The sequence below is a fragment of the Falco naumanni genome, chromosome 4, assembly GCF_017639655.2.
Source record: "Falco naumanni isolate bFalNau1 chromosome 4, bFalNau1.pat, whole genome shotgun sequence".
Classification (NCBI taxonomy): Eukaryota; Metazoa; Chordata; class Aves; order Falconiformes; family Falconidae; genus Falco; species Falco naumanni.
Window position 1 is genome coordinate 16,727,647 of NC_054057.1, and position 24,167 is coordinate 16,751,813.

Genomic DNA, 24,167 nt, shown 5'->3' on the forward strand with positions numbered 1-24,167 from the left:
ACATCATTTCCTCCCCTTTCACTCCTCCTTTTGCTGTCCTCCTCCAGAGTTCTTTTTCTGTTGCATTTTACCTGAGATTAATGAGATATATCAAGGCCAGCCTTTTCTGATTATTTTTGTGGAAGGCTGTCAAGAGATCTGATGATAGTCAATTACGATTCCTCCCACTTAAAATGGGCCATTGGCATAGAAGTGTACCAGAGTTTTCCCTTGGCCAGTACGTTTGTTGTCATGTAGATACTAAGTACAAACAAAAAAACCCCTCACGAGTGAAAGTATTTTTCCCTTTGAATTTTTTGAGTTGATTGTTTGTACTACCTAGTTGCGTGTGCTTTAAAGCTCACTGGAGATGTGTCCTGCTTACTATGGTTTACAAGCATGCTTCCAGAAGCAGCCAGGCTCTTTATGATGTAAAGGCTAGCACTGATTTTTTTACACAGCAGGTCTCCTTGTGCTTTGTATGATCCACACTTTAATTCTAGTGACTCTGTTTTATGGACCTTGTAAAGCTCCAGCAGCTATGGAGTGAACCGATACTAACTCTGGAAACTACACATCTGAAAAGTACCATCTTTAAAAAAGATTTTAGAAACTGGGGAGTTGCTGGCATTTTTTGAGCTCTCTTCTTTCTTGAGAGGGATGTAGGCATTGGAATCACAAGCAATTTCAGAATGGAAAATTTTCAAAAATAACTTGAGTGCTTTGTCCATCTCCAGCAGCAGCTTAAAATTTACATAGTCCTTACCTCCAAAGTAGTTCCTTTTCCCAGTAATAGTCATGAGTATCTCAAAAGAAACAAGACCGTTCCAGAAAATAACATGTTTTTGGAGAGTCAAATGCAGAAATTACCCGATTGATGTTAGACTTTTAATTAAAACTTTTTTTTTTTTTTTTAAAGAAAAAGCTTATTTTCTTATCTGTAGGTGATGCAAATCCTTCTGGCTCCACAAAAAGAAGACTTCTAGTTTTCTGTCTAGAATAATTTTTAACTGGTAGAACAAAATGCAAATATAAACTTCAGGTGTTCAGAAGTGCTGCTATTCAATAGCTACTGCTATTTCTCATCACAGGATCAGAAAGGTAGTGTTTGTGGTAGTAGCCTCAGAAATCTACTGTAGTAGTATTAGCCTACCTAAATGAGTGGATTCTAACAGGGATGTGTATTTTCAATTCAAAATACAGTAGAGGCCTTTACTAGTATTGGAAGAGTAATGTTAGGCCAGTAAATAAAATAACTTGTTTCACCGTGAAGGATTAGTCATTCAGCAGAAAAATTATTTTTTTAAGTTAGGAGTGGGAGGAAGAGAGAATACTTTCTCCAGAATAGAGGACCTGTAAACAAAATAATATTTGCATGCACCCCCAATAATCTAGTTCCTGTTGCTATTTTGCGTGCAGCTGCATTGGGGCTATTTTTTTATTCATATTCCAAATTTAGAATTCCTTTTTTCAGAATATCTAGTACAAAGCAATTTTGAGAAATGAAAAACCCTCTTTTGAGTTAAACCTTCCAGCTAAAGACAACAGCATAGAGGTAGGGCAGATCTGGCTTTTAGATTTATCTAATGTAAAGAATGAATTATATATAATTGTTTACCTGTAACTCTTGGTTTGAAAATTATCTGAAGGTGATGGATTTTTACCCTTGGGTCCTACTGCTCCAGTACAAAACAGGTAGTTAGCTTTCCTGCTGCTGAACTTGAAGCATTCTTTTGCACTATTACTGAATTTACACTGGAACAAAAGACCTGAACTCTACAAACATAAAAGCAGCAAGCCATCTCACGCAATGACAGCTACAATTAAAAAAAAAAAAAAAAGTGAAAATTATAAAGCAAAAGCGAAGTGAGACTGAGACAACAACAGACTGTCCCTCTGTGCTTCAGACTGCCTTTCAGGATCAATGGCAAAGTTCATAGATAAGTAGGAATTGCGCATGTTGATTATCTTCAGTGTTACGAATGAATGTGGTTTCACGATGGTATTTTTTGGTTGCAAATCCACAAGTTGCTCTGGCTATATACAATATATACAGTTCAGTAATATGACTTGATTTTTGTTCTTAGCTGATTCTTGATAATGGAGTAACTTCGACCTTCTTCTGTGTTGCAGCAAATTTCAGATGAAGGCATTGTAAAAATCTGTAGAGGATGCCATAGACTTCAGTCACTCTGTGTTTCAGGCTGTAGCAACCTTACAGATGCTTCTCTCACAGCACTTGGTCTAAACTGTCCAAGGCTGAAGTGAGTATGTCACGAGCATGTCGTGAGTATGTCATGTTGTTACTGGCCTGATCTAAGAAATTAACTTCTGAAGATAATCAGCTGATATCCACAGGTTTGATTTAGTTTTGCGTTGTTTCCTTTACCTTTGCAACCAAACATTAAGTTAGAAGTACCATTTGAATATAAACTTGAGGTCTGGTCCTCTGTAGCTATTGTCCGAATGTAGTCCCCTGTATATTGGAAAAACAAGAATTAATATATGACAGATAAAACATGTTGAACCTAGCAGTTCAATTCTGTGCTTCCAGCTAAATATTTTAGGTACTAATTACAAGCCAGAAGAAAAGAAGATATAAAGCCCATTATTTTTTTAAAAGGTAAAAATATCTGCAGTTGTGTTGTCTTGTGCTGTTTGTACTCTGATGTGGTTTTACGCAGTCGTGTGTTGCAAAAATACAGCTGAATCGTACTAGAGCATTGTATTTACAGATTTTATTATTAATGTGCTTTTAATATGCTCTGCAGTACATCCTGGCATTCTTAAACTCTGATACGGAGTGTGCCAATGTCTGTGCAAGCACTGAGGACTTACATTTATGGGATATGTTTTGAGTAATAGGGGCTCAGCAGTTAAAAATAATATAAACTTTTATATTGGTGTAATTTGCGTTAACGTGTATGCTATGATGGTAATCTCAGGAGGAGGGACAGCTTCAGCTTTAATAACGAAGTTCAGTCACACAGCAGTTCTCTCCGTAGAGACATATAATTCTTCTTGTAAGGTCTAATTTTAATGTAAATCAAACCAGAAGATTTTTGGCTGATGCTAAATTGCCATTTATGACAGGGATATGCAGGAGTCACAACTTGTACTTCAATCACATAAATGGAAGAAAATGTAGATTGTAGAAATTAGGGAAAGCTACATTCAAATGCCAGTGTGCACTGTGCTGACATGCAGAGTTCCTTTAGTTGATTGAGTGAAAATAGAGCTTTTGTTACTGTAGAAAACGTGTCCTTAAGACAATTCCAGAATGACAGTCCCCTTCATGTAGCCGTTCATACTTACAAGAGCTTACGTGTGCCAGTGTTGGGGGCTTAGGAGTGTTCTGACACACTTGTGTTCCTTTGAAAGCAGTGCTGTTATTACTAGTTTTTTCCCACGTTTTCTCTCATTCTTTAAATTTAGAGCTCAAATTGGAAACAAAACGAGGTCTAAAGTGCTATTAGTTGTGCAGTTCTTTCCAAGGGCAGTACAACTGTAGCAGGAACTGACTTTGGTAGGTGAACTGTTAGCCCCTGTCTGTGCCACGAGGGGGAAGGCGTCTGCCGTTCTTCTCCGGTCAGGAGGAACAGTAGAAAAATGACCCTTTGCAGTGATTATGACAGAGTGCATGATGGAAGGAGAGATGATACAGCTGGTTACATCTAGACTTTTGGGATCATGTATGGAAAGTACCAGATAAAAATTACTTTGGAAGTGAAAGGGAAACGTAATTCTGCACTTGTTTCTACCTTCTGAATGTTACGGTGTTGCATATGAAAGAAAATTCTACTGCCTCTGTTGGACGTGCTGGCCCTGATAGGAAACCTTTGAGTATTTGCTGTGCTGTGCTACTCTTGCTTCAGTGTCTTGGATGTCCTACTATGCTGCTTTCCATGATACTGCTGTGTTCTGCAGCTGTTACCACTCACAAATTACATCTCTTTGGGAAAAAAAAGAAATAATCCTCAGCTTGACCAACTCCCTTCGGCTGTTTTTTTCCCCCCTCTCATCATGGTATAGCTGTCTCCTTATCCCTTTTTGTATCTGCTCATTTAAGTGCTTGATACCTTCTCTTTTTTCCTGTTTAGCACTTTTTGGTGTTAAAATACTGGTAGGTGTTTTGGTGAGGCTTACTGAGAAAAGCACTCATGAAAGTGTCCAGGTTGGTGTGTGAAAGTTAGGACCATACTGCCTTTAACCCCACCGATGTTCTCTCTCACCTGCTGCTACTTCAGCAGGAGCGAGGAGGTGCTGTGTGCAGAGACACTCCAGCTGTGCCCAAAAGGCAACACAATGAATGCAGCTGTGAGGTCTGTCTCAGAGACCAGCTCGTGTATAGGAGCGGGGAATCTGCTCTCAGATACCGTTTTGCCTCATCAGCTTCTGTACTAGGTACTTAGTCAGGAATCACTGGTTGGGAAATAAGTGTTAGCTGTATCTGGAAAAAAAGAGCCCTCTGTAATTAAGTACAATCAGTAAAACAAAGTGAAAAATTGCTCATTTTCCTGCTGACCAGTGCCTTCCCACCTGTTTTTCATACTGGGGCCTGATTGATGCACACATGTGTTATATATAGCTCGCTCTCCCTGTTCTGTTCTTCTGACTGACTGCAGCCCCAAGTTCAGGAAAGCTATAGCTGCTAGTAGTCTTCTGGGTTCTTATCCCTCTGTTTCCATAGTCGTCTTTTCAACCAGATGTGCAGTAAGTAGCATCCTTGCTATTTTGCGTGCTGTGATTGTCAGTTTTATTCCCCTCCTTTAAAGTTAGAAATTTAGTGGGGTTGGGGATCCAATGTTTTTAAGTGTAGGTGGGGTTGAAAGCAAGTAATAGATGAAAGGAGTAAGAAGGGTAACAAATTTGGCCTGAATCATGGCTTTTTTTGGGGTGCTGAGTTTTTCCCTTCTTATTTGGTGTCCTGGGTAATTTCTGGAGTAGCTGAGGGTATGTTATGTTAGGTTGCTAGCTGCCCTTGATGGAAGGGCATGAAGTTCCCAAATGTGAGTCTGGAAAGAAAACCCGGAGGTGTTACAACCATCCATTTGGGAAGCGGTACCTGTTTTGTACCTCTCTGTTGGCTGTTCCTGAGTTTCCATCATAGTTTTGAACCTTGAACCTTGTTGCCGACGAGCGCTTTGGAAGTGGTTTTCAAGGGTGTGTCCTGCAGAGCTGCTTACTTCTAAACTCACAGCTGTCGTCTTGCTTTTTGGCTTGGAGGAGTCTGATCCAGTAAAGTTGTAGTCAGAGCCCCACATCCCGTAATTTGGGCTTGTATTTTTCTCATGCAGACAGCATGGCTTTTACCGTTGCACTTTCTCTAGAGATAGAGGGCTTTCTAATGACCTCCTAAACCAGGGGAAGGATCTAGATGCCTCTTAAGTGTTGCCACAGCAGGAGGTTCTTTTGTCCACCTTTCCCTGCCTGCTCCCCACCATCTCCAGTACAGTAGTTTGCTGTGGTGAGTGGGTAAGTGGCGTTTGGTTTCTGCTGCTCATTACATGGTGCTGTGGTTTCCCCTTACTGATCTTGATGCTTAATTCCACCTGCAAAGTAAAAAGTGTTCATTAAAAAAAAAGAAGAAAACAAAGATGACAAGACACTGCATGAAGGCTTGTTCCACATAGTAGTGGTGCTGTTTGGGGCAGTTGACTTCTGTTTTTGTTTTTTTTTGGTTAGTGCTGCTTCCCAGTGCCTCTCAAAAGAGCATTAGGTTTCTCTTTCCAAAGCACTGTGTTATTTTCTTTGAGGTTGTGTTGGTGTAATTTGTTGTTTTTACTGTGGGCTTGGAGATGTTAAGCTCCTTGCTTTCTGGTAACTTGCTTTACTGTACTTCATGCAGAGGCTCTGAGTGAATTTCAAGTAAGCAGTTTCTCAGTTTTGTGGCTTCCCAACATCCTGTGTTTAGATAACAGGTTTTAGATGCAGGCTTTGTCAGCATTTTCCTCAACTCGGGGTTTATTCTTGCATATCTTTCCTCAGATAGCACGTGAGAAAACTTGAGCATTATGCTTACTAAAACAAGAGGTTAAAATGCACATAATTATGTATAATTTTTTTCCATTAAGTGTTAAGAAGATTTGAGGATTGAAGTTGATCTGTTTTGTGACTGTTAGAATCTTCTAATAAGCTGGCTCAAAAGTCTGCCTAGTGCTTTTTAATTGCAAATCACTGTGAAAAATAGGCATATATATACATTTGCTATTGAGAGCTTTAAATTGCAAGAGACAGATTTGTATCTCAGATGCATTTGCTTTTCTCTATGTTAATGTTTCCTTTAATATTTAAAACTTTTCCAGGATACTGGAAGCTGCAAGATGTTCACATCTTACAGATGCTGGTTTTACCCTTTTAGCACGGGTAAGGGTCATTTCAGAGGTTAGAGCTTGCCTTGTTTTCGTTGCTGCTGAGCAGCTGTGAATTGATGTAGTCCTGCTGGGAAGGAATATGAGAAGAAGAAAAATAAAGTAGGAAGAATCCAGTGGAGGAGGGGACTAAACAGTGGTTTTATTTCTGGATTATACTTAGAGCTGCAGTTTGATCTATTTTGCCATCTATCATCGCACTTTTTACTTTTTTCTCTCTCTTGTTTTTTAGTATGTTTCACTTGCATTTATTATGCTTAACATAATTCCAGACTTGTGTTGTATATTCTAGCCAAATTGCCCCTATAAAGATGACGCACACCCTTGTGATATTTACGCCCCCAAAATCACCATATAATAGATTATTTTAAGCATACTTTTAAATTACAAAGATATTTACATGATACATTATAAACTATAAGCCCTTGTGCCCTGATTCATGCTGTAAATATGTAAAGTAAACATATTGATGGTATAAAATGCTTCAAGTTAGACTTGTATGCTTGCTGGGAATCTGAATACAAAAATAATACTCTCTAAACAGGAGTAATTTATGCTGCTGCTATTTAGTGTGAACGGGGGGGGGGGGGGGAGGGGTTCTAGCCACAGTAGTTAAACAGAGTGGTTTTGTAGTCATTCAGCAGTAAGCCTTGGGCTTTTGGTAGTTGCTTCAGGCCTGGTTTGGGGAGCTGGAAGTTAAACCACTTCTTCCTATTCTTGTAAAAAATGAGTTGGGGTTTCAGCTGACCTGTGGCACCATGTGGGCTGCTGCGAGGTCACAAGGTTACATCGTTTTCTTGAAATTAGTCATGGTCAGATATTGAAAGCATTTCAAAAAGCTTGCTAGGGAGCTTGCTTTTATAAATGTGAAGTGCAACTTTCTCACAACCTTGAAGTGGACCCTATTTTAATATTTTCAGCATTCACTACCAAAGTAAATCAGTTTTAAGGGTTCATTTTAATGTATGATGGTGAAGAGAGATGTTCCATGGGCTTAAGTGTGTTGCCGATTAGTTGAGTGCAGGCTGATGTATGCAGAAGCTGGATTCTTCTGTATGCAGATTAGTTAGCTTTAGTGCACAGGCCATAAATAGCATAGGTTTGAAATTCACTCTAAAAGGGGGCAGGGAAGCAGGGCTGGGTGAGTGCTGATACATACTGTTCCCACCTTACGGGGCAAGGAGGAGATGTTTCACTTAGTAAGAGGAAGGCTGAAATGGAGAGGTTTGGGAGGGAGGTGGTGTATTGCTTTTGTTTTGAAAACATTTTTTGTCCTTTGGTGATCAAATACTTGAAGAGCTTTAGTTCACAGTATCCTCTTGGAAGCTGTATTATCCCTTATTACTAGGCCTGTGCATGATTTTATGTCTATATGTTGCTTTATTTCATCTTTTGTTTATCTGTTTGTTTTTTGTTTATTATAGAATTGCCATGAGCTGGAGAAGATGGACTTGGAAGAGTGTGTTTTGGTGAGATTTTAATATGAAAAGGAATATTGAACATCCAGTGGAAGAGCGCAGTGCATTAGCGCTTTCAGTTAGATGTGCTTTGGTTTTTATTATACTGCTGTGTTTGTCATAGTAAGTAAAAATAATTATTGGGAAATTCTGTAGAGGGAAGTACTTGAAGAGTGACTGGTGATTGGGTGTTTTTCAGAAATAACAGAACCTTCATCTGGTAGAGAAAGAGATACCTTGTTTGAGGGTTGACTCTCCTGCTGTCGCTTATGGTTGTTTGATTTCTTTTATTTCTAGATAACCGACAGCACGTTGATACAACTTTCTATACACTGTCCTAAGCTACAAGCACTGGTAAGTTTAACTCTTTGTGAACTTTAACATCCCTCAAAACCACACACATACACAACTCCTGCAGTACAAAACCAGGTTGTTCACCCTGTATCTAGAAGTTCCTGATGTAGTATGATTGCGTGCAAAATTTCATAAATATTCTAAAAGAAGCAGATTACTCCTAAAATATTTACATGCATTGTTTGATGATAAAATATCACCAAATCGGTGGGTAATAAGCAGGAAGCTTGTATTTCATGGTTAACATCCTTCATACCTGATTACTTAGTTCAGCTTATAGTAGTCAGAGCCTTTATAGATACTCTGAAGTGCTCCCTAATGGTTTTTCTTGGGGAGTATGACAGTTTACATAAAATACTGACTAAACAAAACCACCCAGTGATGATAAATGTAATTGGGAGTAAATTATAGAAGGCTTTTTTGACATAAACTTTTGAACGTAATTGGAGAGGATTGAGATGCCTTCAGTGGGGTACCCTGCTTGCTGTATTTCAAAGACCTGTTTTCTAAGGAGTGCTTGCTTAGATCTTTCAGAAAATCAAAACCAGTTTCAGATGACATGAATTTAGCTGTTCTTCAGTCAAGGTACTATAAAATCACTAGACTCTCCTTACTATGGAGCTCCTGTATTGAGGGCCAGTTGTCCCAGAAGTGTACATTTGTTATATACTACTTCAGGTCAGTGTGAGAGAACAAGTATCTTTTATAATCTGTCCTTAGATGGGATTAAAGGAAGGTTTACTGCTTCATTAATTAAATTGTGTTATGATTAGTTAGTGTTACTAAGGCAGCAACACAAGGAGAGATGGCTTTTTAAAAGGAGCGTGTTCACTGTTTTTTATGGCAGTTGTTTTTTATTTTTGCTTATTAGTTGTCTGACCTCATTTCTGTACAATAATTCTTAATGTTAAGCCAAACAAGAGTTGTCAGGAGATGCGGAGACATTTATTTGAGACCCTTTCTGTTCTTCTGTAACAGATATGTTCTTGTATTGTAATCCCAATTGTAATTGTACTTGCAAGAGATCTTTTGTACTGGTTCTGCTGGTGCTTCACTAAAGATACCACAAAACCTTGTAATTTCCAAGTATTTTTCTGAACCTGCTTCTGTTTGCTGGCCTTTGTGTGTTAGCCCACAGACAGTGAAGTGTGGCATTGGACAAATGGCATACCTTTTCTAAGGGAACCAGAAGAATTTATTTTTGTTTGTTTGTTTGTGTATATCCTGTGTGTAGGAAGGATACATACTCAAAGATTTTCTGGGTTAACAGTTGGACTTGATGATCTTAAAGGTCTCTTCCAACCTAAATGATTCTGTGTGAGTAAACAGTGATGGCTAAGAATTACGGACTAGGAGGTACCAAATACCCTAGGTGAACTAATCTTGATACTTCAAGTGTGAAATCACATACTGTTGATGGCTCTGTTAAGCCTTGTGTAGCAGTGCTTTAGCGTATGTTTAGGTATGTTTGGAAACTCAGTAGACAGTGGAAATAAGCAAAAGCACTGTTAGACCAGTTATAACCATTAATCTTTGTCAGCATCAGAGTACTCACTTTATTACTTACTCAAGAAGTAATTTCTGGTGAAAGTGTTTAATAATTGTAAATTGAAGGTACTAGAGAAACTGTTGATATGATATTCCTGGAGATGAGAAGACAATTGAGTTCTTCAGTTAAGTTGATCATACTGTTTCTTACTCTCAGTGTATTGTGCCATATTTGATTTATACAATATACAGCGTTCAGTATATTAACAACAACAACAAAAAAAAGAATTTGACCATATCTCTCTATTCTAAAGATGTCAAGCAATTCTTTTTGTAAAATTCCACTTTATTAACACTTTCTAACAGGCTTATAAAGTCAGAGAAATCATGTGGTTTAACACAAAATATCTATCATTTGGCATATTTGTTTTACAAACTTCTACGAACTCAGCTGTACATCCTGTATTGTCTTTTCAGTACCAAATACAGTGTCTCAGGAAAGCTGATTTTATAAGCTGCTTACTTCCTGGGATGGAAAACTCTTAATTAGCCAGCAGATTGCTGCCGTAGCCAACAGCTTCACATAACCTCCTGTCCTTCCTTGAAACAACAGGTCTATTATAAAAATGTTCTTTAACCCTGCAACTGCTGATGGTTTCCAGGCTGTGAGCCAAATCGAACGCTTGGAACACGCACATAAATGTGAGGTATAGGAGGGAGCTTTAAAGAGTTGATAGACTTTTGGAATGTAAACGTGTCGTAAGTTACAAGCGCTTCATTTCTGTTGTCTTTCGGGGACAGTGTGCACTACCCGTGGTGTTGCTTGGAGTCACTGCCAGCTGCTCACACTTGGTGAGTGAGTAGAAGCGGACCAGCTGGAGCTGAAGGGAAGCTGCAGGGTGGCTCCTCTGCAGCTCAAGGGGAGTTGCAGACCTGTCTCCCAGCCTCTTCTCTGGTTACTTGTCCATCCTCTTGAGCAAAGGAGACAAAAAATTGAGGGGCAGGTTGTTCTAAAAGGCAGGGCAGACCACCCGCGTGTCTGGTAGCAGGCAAGAAATGCTCCTGACTCTAGTGGAGGTGAAATAAGGGTGAGGCTGGGAGTCCTCAGGCTTCCATGCCAGGCTGAAATGAAAGAAGACGGATGTGTTGTACCGAGGGAAGGGAAGGATTACGTGGTTGATTCAGATGATTGGCGGGAGGTACTTTTGAGCACTACTGTTTGCTTACCCTGAGTTAAAAAGCGCTTTTGGATTGCTGCAAGTGTTTCTTCACCATTTGCTCTCTGAAAAATGCTTGGGGCAAGGAAACACTACTTGAGAACCGGTCAAAGCAAGGAGCTAGCTCAGAGCCCAGTGCGAGAGGAGTAGAGTTCATAGATCCTGCACATTTCTAGCGCAGAAGACTGGAGAGCATTCATTTCACTGTGACAAAGAGTGTTTTTTAAGCCTCCTCCAAGGAAAATCTGTTTCCTGTTGTTGTCATCATCAGTGCTTCTCCAAAAGTCATGAATTCCCTAAAGGAACCAGGAAGCTGCTTTATGTGGTGCTGCTGCCTGAGATGCTGCAATTTTTTCCATGCCCTTGAAATACAAGAGTGTAGAAGAACATGCTGGAGAGAATTTTTTTGTTTGTTATGCTGACTGTGGCAAAAAAGATTTGCTCCTGCTGCACAAAATGTTTATTAATCCTTGTATGTGTAGCCTGAGGTGCTAAGCGCTCACGGTTTTTTGCAATCATCTTTTGGCAAATCAGTCCGGTCTCATTGTTCTGTATCTCTGTGGATTTGCACGGGCTTGGTCCTGGGTTATACCTAGGAAAAGACGGTAGCTGTGAAACGGCTGTTAGACCATTTATAACTCCTGTCAGTAGATCCTCATCTATTTCTGTATGTTCTTGAGCAACCCTTAAAGTTATCGCCTCTTTCTGGCATGGCACACGTGCCGTTTGCACCCATTGGTGACGGAGATGCGTGACAATTGGAACAAAATTCCCACATTCACGGAGAGCAAAGGGGCCTGAGGAGTTTTGCTGGTGATGTGTGTGCTGCGACACCACTCGTTTTGAAGCAAAGTTAAAACCAAAGTACGGCCATGTTGTGAAGCGGAGCTGTTCCTTCTGTTACTCTTTGTAACTGTTTAATCGCTGGAATGAAGGAGGTTGAAGAGGACTTCCGAGGTTTAGAGGGTAGAGTAACTTAGGACTGAGTGATGTCGTTAACCGTTTGCCTCTCTGTTTCAGAGCTTATCTCACTGTGAATTAATCACTGATGATGGGATTCTTCACCTGAGCAACAGTACGTGCGGTCACGAGAGGCTGCAGGTACTGGAGCTTGATAACTGTCTTCTCATCACGGATGTGACTCTGGAACACCTGGAGAACTGCCACAACTTGGAGAGAATTGAGCTGTACGACTGTCAGCAAGTCACGCGAGCTGGAATCAAACGGATCCGAGTACGTGTTTGCAGACTTGTTCCGGTGGGAATGCCCGAGCTGTTGATAGTGCTTGAGGTTGCATGGATCTCACTGATGTCCCAGGCAAGGAAGGGTGGAAAAACAGAATCTGAACACAGTTCTGTTAGGTCCGCACCCCTAGAGACTAAACACAGCTTGTCCGTACGGGCAGCAGTAATTGTCTGTTTATAACTGACGGCACTTCTGCTGCCGGGGTGATGACTGTCGGTCTTCTGCTTTCTGTATTTTTCAAGTACAGGTTTGTTTTTAGGGCTGGGTAGTGGTACTCTGTAGCTTGCCTAAAATACACGTTAATACAAAGGGCCAATAGCACAACATCTGTGCGGACGTTTTGGTTGTGGGTTGTAGTGCCTTCAGGCCCTGGAACCCAGCCACAAACCCTTCCGCCACGTACCTCCCCTCTTTGGTCAGGGACCTCCTACCTCAGGGTGGGGGTGGGAGGGCAGTGCCTTAGCCTTTCTGTTAGACGTGTCCCAGATTTGTGTCCAAACCCTTCTGCAATTGGAGAGCTCATCCCCGACAGTGACTGTCGAGGGCAGGTGCCCAGTTCTATTCCACGCTGCTCTCCAGGGCCGAATATGGGAGACAAGATGCAGGTGAGCCCGCTGCAGTGGCTGCAGCAGAGCGTGTGCCTCTCCTGGTGGGGAGCGTGCTGGGCCGCCTGGCGAGGGCTTTGTTGGGCGGTAAGTGGGAGCCCTGAGCAGGCGAGTGCCCAGACAGGAGCCTGCCTTAGCTGGGTGGCACGGGAGAATTACGTGTCAGGAGCCAACAGCTTGCATAGCATCAAGTGTACCCATACTCTGTTTGGCTAACCAACCTTAACGAGAGCCTGCTTGCTAGGAACGATTGAGGCGTACTCCTCCTTTTTACTAGTTCTGTTCCTTTCTCTCCCCTCGTAACACGGACTTTTCATCCACAGGCTCATCTACCTCACGTGAAGGTTCATGCTTACTTTGCTCCAGTAACTCCCCCTCCCTCGGTAGGAGGGAGCGGACAGCGCCTCTGCAGATGCTGTATTATCCTTTGACAGTAAGTGCAACCCACACAGAAAAATTTGTTGTTGTTGTTGTTGAAGAAAAGAATGGGACTGCGAGTCGGTGGAAGGAGTCGGTTTCCTGACAGTCCTAATGGTGGTGTTTGGTCATCCAGTTTTGTGATAAGAAAAGCATTTTTTTTCCAGGTAAAAATCTTAACGTAATGTGCAGCTGTGGATTAAGTTGGTGATGCTTCGGTTTGTATTAGTAACTCCTTCCTTCTGTTGGCATGAGAACTGAAGTACCGTGTAAACTGTGCGGGCATTTCAGCGTAGCAGCTACGTGGTGAAAGGTCACTAAACTTGGAAGTTAATTTGCGTCTGTAAGCACTACTCAGCGTGAAGTTCTAAAGTAACGTGAGGTTCAAATCCGTCACACCTCGGAACTGAACCTGCTGTTCTGTAATATACATGACAGATTTCAGTATCAGGTTTAAGGACAAATCAGCTTTAGCAGGTGTTGACCAAAAACCGCAAGGTAATCATGAGCTCTTACAGCAAAACAGCTTGGACTTTTTCATGATTCAGCTTCGTATTTAACTACGTAACAGGACATAATAGGTCATGTCAAAAGGTAAGCTAGTACCTCAAGATAACTATATAAATAGAAATACCCTCCAAGTTTTTGAACTTGGTTCAGTTGAACTACGTGTTAGTGTAAGGTTTGCCCGTCAATGAAGCACATTTGATGCCCAACGCCATCAGCCTTTAAAAGGGGTGAGAAATCCACCGTGGTAGAGCTCGTGCACTTCTCGTGACTGGCTGCCACCGTCTGAGACGGTGCTGCCTGCGCCCCGTGTCCTCAGCCGCCTCCTCCCTTTGCAAGGAAAGAACGCGGTGGCCTTAGGCAGAGGGTGCGTTATTCGTGCTTTTCTGCAGATGAGGAGTGGAAACCAGGTTCAGTTACAGGAACTGTGGTGGAGCAAGGAGTTCCGAGCTGGCTGTCCCCACCCGTTCCAGGGACACAGCAAGCAGAGGGGCTGGAGTTGAACCGAACCAAACCAAACCTGTGGGTTTCAAAATGTAGAAAGCCAAACTCTTCACATTGGGGTTATTTAAGAAGCTGTCAACTTCTGAATGATGATAATAATATTAATAAAATCTATGTATTAACTCTTAAGGCCATGCTTTCATCCTTAGTTTTTCAGTGCTAGAGGATTAGATAAATTTTTTATATTAAGCAACTTAATTATCTGAGAGAAACTACTCAACAGTTCAGAAAGCTTTTCTGTGTAAGATTGATCGTGTGCGTATATGTTTTAAGAGTTCAGGGCCTGTGTGTTTACTGAAAATTAATAGAAATACTGGTTTGAAAAGCAGTTGGAGAAGCTCCTACTGGACAGTACTGCAACTTCCCCCCCAAAATTTTAAGCTACTTCATAAAAGCAGCGTGAACATGAAGAGATGTGTACAGATACCAACAGCCAGGCTGCGTTCCTGCTCCACAGACGATGGGGAGGGTAAACTGAGGCCTCATCTTTAAGGCTACAGCTCGCAGCGCAGTACCTGGTTTTCCTTACTACTACAAAACAAGCCCATCAGGGCTTGCTTTGCACAGGTAGCGGAGCAGTGTTGTTACAATCGTACTTAAGAGTTCCATCATTAAGATACTGCTGTAATTGAGAGTTTTAAGCAGATTTTATTCTCAACTGTGCCAGAAAAGTCAGCGGTACCAGTATGTCAAGACGTGTTGCCTTTTGTTGGCTCGTTTTTTTTTCTAAGAACGTAACGAACCTTGTAAGTCTATTGCATTAAAGATGTACAAAACCCAATGGAACCTACTCTGATATACACTCTTAAATAAAGAATCAGCTGATGTCAAATTTGAATTTGTTTTGATTATTTCAAGTTAGGTTTTCCATTAGAAGCAGAAGCTCTAGGGGTGCGCGCTGCCGTTACTTACCTTTACCTGCTGCTACGGTAAGTCTTGCAGTTAACCTGAACCTTAACGACAAGGGTAGCTCTAATGTACGGGGGCGGGGGGGAGTAAACAAAAAGAAAAGCACATTTACAAAATTATTGAAAAACATTTATTATACTTAAATTGAAATGTGTACATCTTATTAAAAAACAAAAGCAATTTGCTGGTGCCATAATTTAATTCCAATTTCAAGTGAGCTGGACAAACTACTGTACAACTTTCAATATTCTTTAAAATTAGATATTTGGATACTTTCTAATCAAGGATTTTTCCACTTTTTTATAAAACATTTGGATTTGAATACGGTATGAGCTGAAAAGACACAAGTGTCAGTTCAAGAAAATACTAGGACCAAACAATACCCAAAGATGAAGAAACTTATAGACAGTAATGTTTTTAAGTACATGAAGTTTTACTTTCAGTGCAGAAAAAACAAAACCAGGAGAAAACCTCTAGCCTTGATGAATTTAGATTTTAAAAATTTAGAAGCAAAGAAGCTTTTCTGCTAAGCACTTGAGCCAGTTACGAAAGAGGGAATGAAAAAAAAAATAATCAACGTTGCTTTTCTTCATGCTGTAGTAGTTGTTTACACTGAACCCTGCAGCACAAGAAGCGAACTATTCCCAAGCCCTTAAGCCAGAGATCAAGGGGGAACTTCCCAAAGGCACCAGATGACAGCTACGGAACCGTCGCTCAACGCCTTTTGAAATACTCCCCTCCAAGTACCTACCAGTTGAAACTTAACGTTAACCTAGGAAACGCTGCGCCGTGTTTCTACAAGGAATATCCAAAATATTGAAAAAGCACATTGCCTGGTTCAAAGAAAAGTCAATATTTGGTCATACGGAAGAGGCACTGGAACAGCTGTACAGCATGGACCGGAGGGCGGAGAAAGGTCAACAGAAAAGGTAAGATACATGTCCATAACAGCAACTACAGCAAGGCCTTTACCTGCTGGGAAGGAGACTTAGATGGTGTATATTTAGTGTTTCTTAAGCAATTTATTTGATGTTGCGGAAAGCTATGACAGCCCTGTGGTGCCAGTGGGTCATCTTCCCTCATCAGCATAATTCCACTAAGTCATAAAAATCCGCCTCCCACGGCTACTATTTTGAAACCCACAATTTTACAAGCAAAGAGTTAAACTGCAGCAGTGCTCCGCAGAGAACCTAGGAAACTAAACATAAAGGATGCATAGGCAATTCTTTTCCATTAAATTCATTAAAGCAAAACACAATTACTTGGTACCCCATAGGATTTATATTAATCCCTCCAATAAGGTACTATTGATAATGCAGTTTGCTGCATGCATATATTGCATCTGTCTAGGGCTTCTTAAAAGCCCTGTTCTGGCATTTACACTTCTTACATACACTCTTATACACAATTTACACGGGAAGCTGTTTTGACAGCTTGACTCTCAAAGACCCGACAACCTGATCACTATCCGCTTAACTACTCATCTCCACACAGATTAATATGTGCTCTGCTAACATCAAAAAATAAAATCAGCGTAAGGTACAAGCAAGTAATAGACAAACTGGCACAGAAAGGTAAATGCCCCAAAATAAGTTTACATTCATCTCCAACTGGATACAGAGACTAGAAAAGCAGCAGCGCTTCGCTCTAGAAACTGTATCTACTGGCCGTAATTTGCCTTATTTCAGTAAAGGGCAAGCACCTTTGCTTACATTGTCTCCCCTGCCTGTACGTAAGCTGTCATGGCATTATACCTCTCATGAGGACACTTAGCTATGGCAGTGATAAGAAAGTTCACCTCTCAAACAGCTCATTAGAAAGGTCATTTTGTGTTTTCAATATGAAACATCTTATACGGTGAAGCTAGATCCTAAGGTTTTGGATGATCTTCATGATCTTGAGGCAGGACTTCATTCTGCGACGGAGTATCAGTCTAGCAGTCACGTGACATCATTTCAAAATTATATGGAAGCCTTCACCATTTTCAGCTGAAAAAGAAAAAAAGCATCTGTCTTTTGTAAACAGAATCATAAATATACTGGCCAGCGCACCAAAACGTCCAAGTACGAGCCTGTTTTTTACTGTGTGCAAGTGGTTCATTACTACTGCGAAATTAACTCGAAACACGTGCAACACCAGTAACAAGACTAAATGCTTGAAGAGTAACTTTTAAAAAACCTCTTTGGTTTGCAGTTATTTCTGACCTCTTCCTGTTACACATGAAACCCCCCTCGTAACAGTGACAGTGTCATAGAAAGATGTTAACTTCTGCAAGGCTAATCTAAATCCTTTGTGTATGTTTTTAATCACCTATTTTGTGATGCTCAGCCTTAAACTAAAAGCCAAATGGAGACAGTTGTGTTTTTTTTTTTAAAAAAAAAAAGAAACTTGCGGGTTTTATGCTTGGAAGTGAGCAGTGCCACCACAGGGCATAGCAACTGGGACCAGAGGGGTCTCTCAATCACTAACCGCATGGATAGATCTAGTAATACACGGAACAATTAGTTAAGATGCTGATAAAGCAACAGAAGCTTTAAAAATACAGCTCATCTACAGCAAAACCAGAGCTTTTAAAAATTTCCTACTTATGCCGAACAAAAATGTTCTGATTAACAACTGGGAACTGGAACTGGAGCTTCGAAGTTGGGGACAGTTTCTGTAGGTGAAGTCTGCATGGATTCAGACTTGCCCACTGATGCCGGCAATTTCCTGGCACCTTTTACCAGAAATAAGCCAGACTCCTAAGAAAGCACAGGGGCGGGGGTGGGAGTGGGGTGCTGGGGAAGAGTTTGCTGAAGAGGATTATTTACTAGCAATGAAAGAATTTTATACTCTGTTCTCTCAGGACTCTGAGAACATTCGGTTTCTGAACTTCAGAGGTACTACAGCCAAGTTTTTTTAACTTTTTACATTTCTTTTGAAATTTCACCATTCTCGGCCGTTACTAACAGCAGGCACTGCGCAGTGATGGCTGGATGGATTTTACATGAGGTTTGTTACCAAGTGCTGCACTGGTTCTGAACTGAAAGCCTGGGGAAAAGACTGAGGTGCCACGCAGAGGCTGAAAGGTCTGGCTAAGAGAAGAGGAACTCGCAGATTTTTTTAAATTTTGGGGTTTTTTTGCCAGTGAGCCTTCACTAGCTCTGCCGTTACTCTTTGCTCAGGGAAGATTTACTAGAATAGCGTTCTGCTGCAAAGGCAGCTCCTTGGCAGAATAAACAATTTTGTTTTAGACTGTCAGAAAAGACACTGTACCTTTTATTGTGGTGAATAAGAAACAACTCTCATCTTGAAAATTTTGAACCATCTACAAAAAAAAAATCAGAAATAAATACATCAAAAAATAAACACAGCCTTTTATAAGCAATTGAAAATTTTTGGTTTCATTCAGCAAATGACAAGCATATACCAAATTAAATCAAAATACATTTGCTGTCAAAATACTGCTTGTTAATCACATGACAACCATTTGGGAGCCTATTACTGCTGGCTGTGTTTATGGAACTCTAAATACGTGTCACAGATGCTTGAAGAGGAGGAGTTCAACAGCATTTAAATGCTCCCTGCCATTAGGCATGTTCAAAATAAATGCATATTAAATAACGACCGCCGCATCTCAGAACTATATAGACCAGCTGCCTTTCTCTTCTCTTAATCTGAATTTAAGCAGGCAGAGGAAGAGTGACATTTAAAAGGATCTTTCTGCTTATTTTAATGTAAAGGAAAAAAAATACTCTAAAATGTCAGAAAATAAGAGTTGCATTATCAAACAGAAAAAGCAGTAATAAAGAAGCAAGTGTAAGAAAATCCATAAATTCATAAATAAAATTTGACAAGGAAATAAAATTTCCATTACCTGATCACTCACAAGAATGTGGATGCCTGTGGGACCCTGTCTGTAAACCTGGTTGATCTGATGCAAAGGAATATTAAATGCCAAAGCAAGTTTGCGTGTGACTTCCGAGGCTGCCATTTCTTCCAAGTAGATTGCATGATAAACTACAAGAAAAAAAATTATTTACATAAGCATGGTAACCGATTGATAACAAGTATATGAAAAAAATCTGAATTTGTTTCCACCCCAACTTTAAAAAATTTGAAAAGCTAAAAACCTTTACTTTACTCTCCCCCTGTTCTCACTAAAAAGTATGAACTGCCATGACTTTTCTTTCCAAGTCGAGTCATGAGCACAACTCTGAGACAAGGAGGCGGCTTCTGTTTGCTCTGATACTGAAGGGAACTTCCACCTTTTTTCCTGTACCCCGCACAAACAGGCACAGCCATGTCAAACACACTTACATGGACCTTTAGAGTCACCTAAAGATAACCTGGGAAGTAGTTTTGGACCATCTCAGAAGCAGCAGGTAGTTAATCTGACTTAGCCTAATACACTTGTTTTAAATAGGGATGTCATTTCTTTGGGGGGGGGGGGGGTAAAGAAAGCCTTTTGCAACTGTGTGAATAAATTTCCTACAGATAATCTCAGAGCTGAAGGGTGGCGGGGCGGGGGAATACAACAAGCAAACAAACAGAACAGTAAGACAAAGTAGCTATTCAGTTTGATGCTGTATTTACAGTTCCACAGCTTTATTTAATTGTGCTAGAAGCCCTTGGCAGCTCTGTGTTTGCACATTCTTCCATCCCAAACCAAAGACTGAAGATATCCAGAGGAAAAATACGTATTTGACAGAGACAGTATCCTATTCATAGATCCTCCTCCCGCTCAATTCTTGCATGGAAAACACACCATGATTATTCGAGCAGCAGCCTATACAGATTTCAGTTGGCTGGGGAAGGAGGTCTCTTCACTCAAAGCCAAGATCAAGAAAAGAACCATTTCAAATAGCTCCATTCTCTTAACTGCACAACTGACATGCATTTACAATTAAATATGAAGTTCCCATCTGTGTTGGAACAACAGCTATTTATCAGGAAAATAATACTAAAACCGTCAGCCCGTACACTTCTTGGCTGTTTTCCCTCCTCCAAGCTCTACCAGGTTTTAGTTCGGTTGCACAGAAAACGACAGCAAAACCTAACAGACAAGGGGAAAGGATCAAGGTGCTTGATTTGCACGTAGCTTTTACAGGCACCTACATTTATCTGGTTAATACCATGTCTGCAACAACATAGCACAGCTAATTTGAGAGCTCCTTAATTATCTATCATGGAACTACAGTTGGTTTTATCAATGGGCTGAAAAACATCAGTGATTCAACCTTGAGAGGTTTTAAGGTACTGTTCATCCCCTGCAGTGTTAAAAGAGCGACATCGTCGTGCATACAGCTTGCTGCGGTTTCTCTGCACCCCAGAAACAAATTCAGCCTCTCCACTATTCTTTTTTCCTTCCCATCTATCTTTGGTTTAGACTTCTTAAGACACAGAAATGTCTTCAGCTAAAAGACCCCTATGTGCCATACCATATATTGCACCGTTGCTGCTATCACCGTTGCCTGCATCTTGTCTTTCCAGTTGTATGCTCCTTAGTGGCTCCTGACAGACATAGATGGTTAAACGGGGCCTCACAGACCTGCAAGTCAACGAAATCACACGTCAGAGAAAAGGCTACTTGCCCTGGAACTACACAAGATGATATGCCACAAATGTGGATTTGTTATGTGAATCCTACGCTTGAAATGTTCTCTTCCACAGACCAAAAAAATATTACAAAAATCACTATAATGGCAGGTGGTCTCTCATATGCTACCGCATTTAAGCAAAATTTCGATCCAATTCCAAATGTTGGAATCCTGGAACATAACTACTAAGTAACAACAACAATTCTTACATATAAAGGTCAATGGTAACAACAAATACCCATTTCAGTCAGAACCACACACATCACCTGGGATGCTGTCTACTCAACACCTGTAGCCCCCAAAAGCCTCGGGTGTTCTGAACTCCCCTAAACAAGAAGTTTTGTGCCTTGGCAACAAATCCATCTATTTCCAAGAAATTGGGAGCGCCCAGCGGCATTGGTACCAGTCTTACAGCCTAACTTTGAACTCATTAAGTGCCTGCGCCTCCTCTGGGGTCCGCACAGGAGGGTCTTTTTAAACATACTGCTGCCCCTTCCTGAGACAGCTCACACAGGCATCGACACCCATCCTGATACTGACTTCCCAGACCCAGTTCTAAGGACAGGGGATTCCAGTAAATGACAGAACAAAACCCACTCAACCTCACGTTCAACACACTACCTGGATTTCAGTGCATTGTATAGCCGAATGCCATCGGCTGGACCACAGATTTGTACCAGGTCTTCTCTTGTCAGCTTTAATAAATCAGCACCTGGAAAAACACATGAGGATTTTATGAAGATTATTTTAGAACATCTATACTTTCTAGAATAAATCGTATGTTCATTTAAAACCAAGAATAACAAACTCCACTATTATAAAAAAAGGAATCCTGCAAACACAAGCAAGTAAAATCTAGAATAGGCACTAGCTAGCACTGAGAAAAAGATGACCAGTTTTCCAAAGGTGGTTAGTTAGTTTCACTTGATGGCGTTCACATCTTTGAAAAGGCACTAAGTCTGCAAGGCACACTATTTCTATAGAGCCAGACGAACGCTCAGTATCAAGACAATGGCTTTCAAGTTTTAACTGCTACCCAGATTAGTCTATTTTGAACACACGCAAAATACAGAGCAAAGATACTTGATGGTTTCTCAGTGAATCATCCCAGGCATTCAACTAACACGTCAGATGCCCTATGCACTGAAGTTACTACAATGTGCTCATTTACAGAAGATCCTGCTGAGGGCTGGCATCATGAAATCAGTGTGGTCAAACAGCAGCAGCCTATGGGGTGAATCCTGGTTGTGGGATACTTCCATCCAAAAGCAGGTGGTTTTTTTTTTAAATGATCCTTGGAATAAGTGATCTGTGAAAATAACTGCTTCCCAGAACATTAACTTTAGAAAAGGAAGCTTCAATAGCAGATACTAAGCAGATCTAAACACAAAATGGAAGGAAGGATCCTTCTTAGAAAGGATACCTCCTTAGGCATGGGTGTCAACAAAGGAAACAACTGTCTGAAAAATCAGTCACTATACTAGAGTGGGAGGACAGGAAAAAAATTATAGTGCTTATTTGTGAAAATACTCCACAGGCAATCTAGGAATGCATAGGTAAAAGCCAGCAAAAATAAAGTTGTCATCATAGCCATTAAATACTATAATAAAAAACCAACACCATACCTGAAGAAGTATACTAAAAGTTACATACACTACACCTCTTCCTTCAAAAAAAAAAAAATTAAAAAAAAATCTATCAGCCAGCTAGCATCTGACTTCTATAAACATATAAAAATAATAATGAAAGAGGAGAACCGTTCAGAAGTTTTCCAAGAGTCTTTGTCAGAAATTTGGTACCAAGTTTATCGAGAAAGCTTTGCAATTAAAACACACACACCAAAAAAAAATTACAACACAAACCCAGCAGCAGCGGCAGCAGCAGAATGAACAATCAATTTCCAACACTGCAAGGGTTGACTAGAAAATACTGTGCTTTTCCATTAGGTCCAGGGTATTTAAAATAAAAGCTAAGGAGCTTTTATTTTATATTTTATGTTACACATTTTATATGCAAACGAAGGAGCCTCAGTGTGTCAGTCCTGATGAGCAGGTCGATGCTGCTGGTGCCAGCGAAGCTTGCCGCAGTGCTGCCCACTGCCGTACAAGAGCAGGTTGCTTTGCTAGAAGGTGCACTGAGCCACGCTGGGGAGGGAAACCCAGGACGAGTGCCAAGTGGTTCTTACATATTGCAAATGTTATTTTGGGGTTTTCTTCCTCATGGAAATCATGTTCTTATGTGCCAAAAGCTTTCCAGAGGCCTATCATCTCAATGTGTGGTCAGTTTTTATTTGCAGAAGTCATACTGCCTATGTATAGCAAAATATTGTGGACTCCTGGGATCTCAAAATTTTAGTTATTTATATTGTGTTGCTGTATTATTATTATTATTAGCAGTAGCTTACAAAAATTTAGTTATTGCTGCCTATATTGATGTCATTGGAACTATACATAAATAATTTTTATCAACACCATGTTTCCATACTGTTTGCTGAGGATGGTACTGCGAAATACTGGCTCATTCATTAGTGAGATTGCATAACTTCCTTCCTCGGGGTTGGATGACACCTTCACAGCTCATTCAGAAAGGCTAAACGAGTTTATTTCTCAGAACTTGTATATCATAGAAGAAAACTATGCATTTTAGGCAGAAAACATTAGGTGGCTGCAAAGAGAATTAATTACCTACAGAAAAGATGAAGTGAGTCTTACAGATGTCAAGACCACCACATTAAAGCATCTGTACGTCAGGGGGGCTGCAATCCTTACCAGATGGAATTAAGAGAAATACAACCCCAGCCAGGGAAGATGCCTGGTACAAAGGGAATTCTGGCAGAAGCATGAGCTAAGCTAAGAAGCAGGTGTCATCCATCATGTTCTCCCCATCATGTGTCACCAAAAAAAACCTGAGAAGGAACTCTACTCATGGTGTGTACTGTGTCATGCCACCCACTGCACAATTCCGCAGAAGATTAAAGAAGCAAAGAGCAAACCACAGCCCCAGACAGTGCACCTATTGCCATTTCTTGCTTCCATACATACAGTGGAAACTACACTGACCCACACTGAAGGAAGAGCAACCAGATACTCTGCTGAAATGAAAAAACACCCAGACAAATACATGTCAGTAAAGGAATTCTCCCGTTGCATGGCACTGAAGCAGAATTCAGTACAAGAAAGAACTTGCCGTTTCTATGAATTAGACTACTATCCACAGCTTCGGAGTTCGGAAGGATGAAAGCTTCATATACTACAAATAAATCTAACTCCTATGAAAAGATCTGACGACATGGGGCAGATGTGAACAAGTTCTTGCACTTTCTTTGAGATCATTGCCTACTGGCTGCCATTAGGAAACAGCATGGAGAAAGAGCCTGCTGGTCTGACTCACCAAACTCGTCCGTTTTTCTCAAAAGGACTGGTCAGGGATAAAATGCTGTTGGGAACTATCATCAAGAAAAAAGAATTTAGCTTCACTTTTGGCTGTTAGGCTGGATTTGTACCAAAGTAGAAAAAAACACCTTACGATGCAAACT

General features: G+C 40.7%; 2 protein-coding genes across 5 annotated transcripts in view; one reads left to right on the forward strand and one right to left on the reverse strand.

Annotated features, from left to right (window-relative positions):
• FBXL2 (F-box and leucine rich repeat protein 2) overlaps positions 1-15,518 on the forward strand; it is a 56,228-nt gene extending 40,710 nt beyond the window's left edge. For both annotated transcript variants that reach the window (XM_040593287.1, XM_040593288.1), the window contains 6 exons: positions 2,113-2,243; positions 6,285-6,345; positions 7,775-7,819; positions 8,105-8,161; positions 11,887-12,099; positions 13,040-15,518. In XM_040593287.1, the coding sequence (XP_040449221.1) occupies positions 2,113-2,243; positions 6,285-6,345; positions 7,775-7,819; positions 8,105-8,161; positions 11,887-12,099; positions 13,040-13,147 (615 nt within the window). In that variant the 3' untranslated portion in view covers positions 13,148-15,518. The remainder of the gene's footprint in view (positions 1-2,112; positions 2,244-6,284; positions 6,346-7,774; positions 7,820-8,104; positions 8,162-11,886; positions 12,100-13,039) is intronic.
• The window catches only part of UBP1 (upstream binding protein 1), a 38,337-nt gene continuing 29,330 nt past the window's right edge, over positions 15,161-24,167 (reverse strand). For all 3 annotated transcript variants that reach the window (XM_040593285.1, XM_040593284.1, XM_040593286.1), the window contains 5 exons: positions 21,254-21,344; positions 20,474-20,583; positions 18,910-19,052; positions 18,309-18,360; positions 15,161-17,041 (listed from right to left, as the gene is read on the reverse strand). In XM_040593285.1, the coding sequence (XP_040449219.1) occupies positions 17,004-17,041; positions 18,309-18,360; positions 18,910-19,052; positions 20,474-20,583; positions 21,254-21,344 (434 nt within the window). In that variant the 3' untranslated portion in view covers positions 15,161-17,003. The remainder of the gene's footprint in view (positions 17,042-18,308; positions 18,361-18,909; positions 19,053-20,473; positions 20,584-21,253; positions 21,345-24,167) is intronic.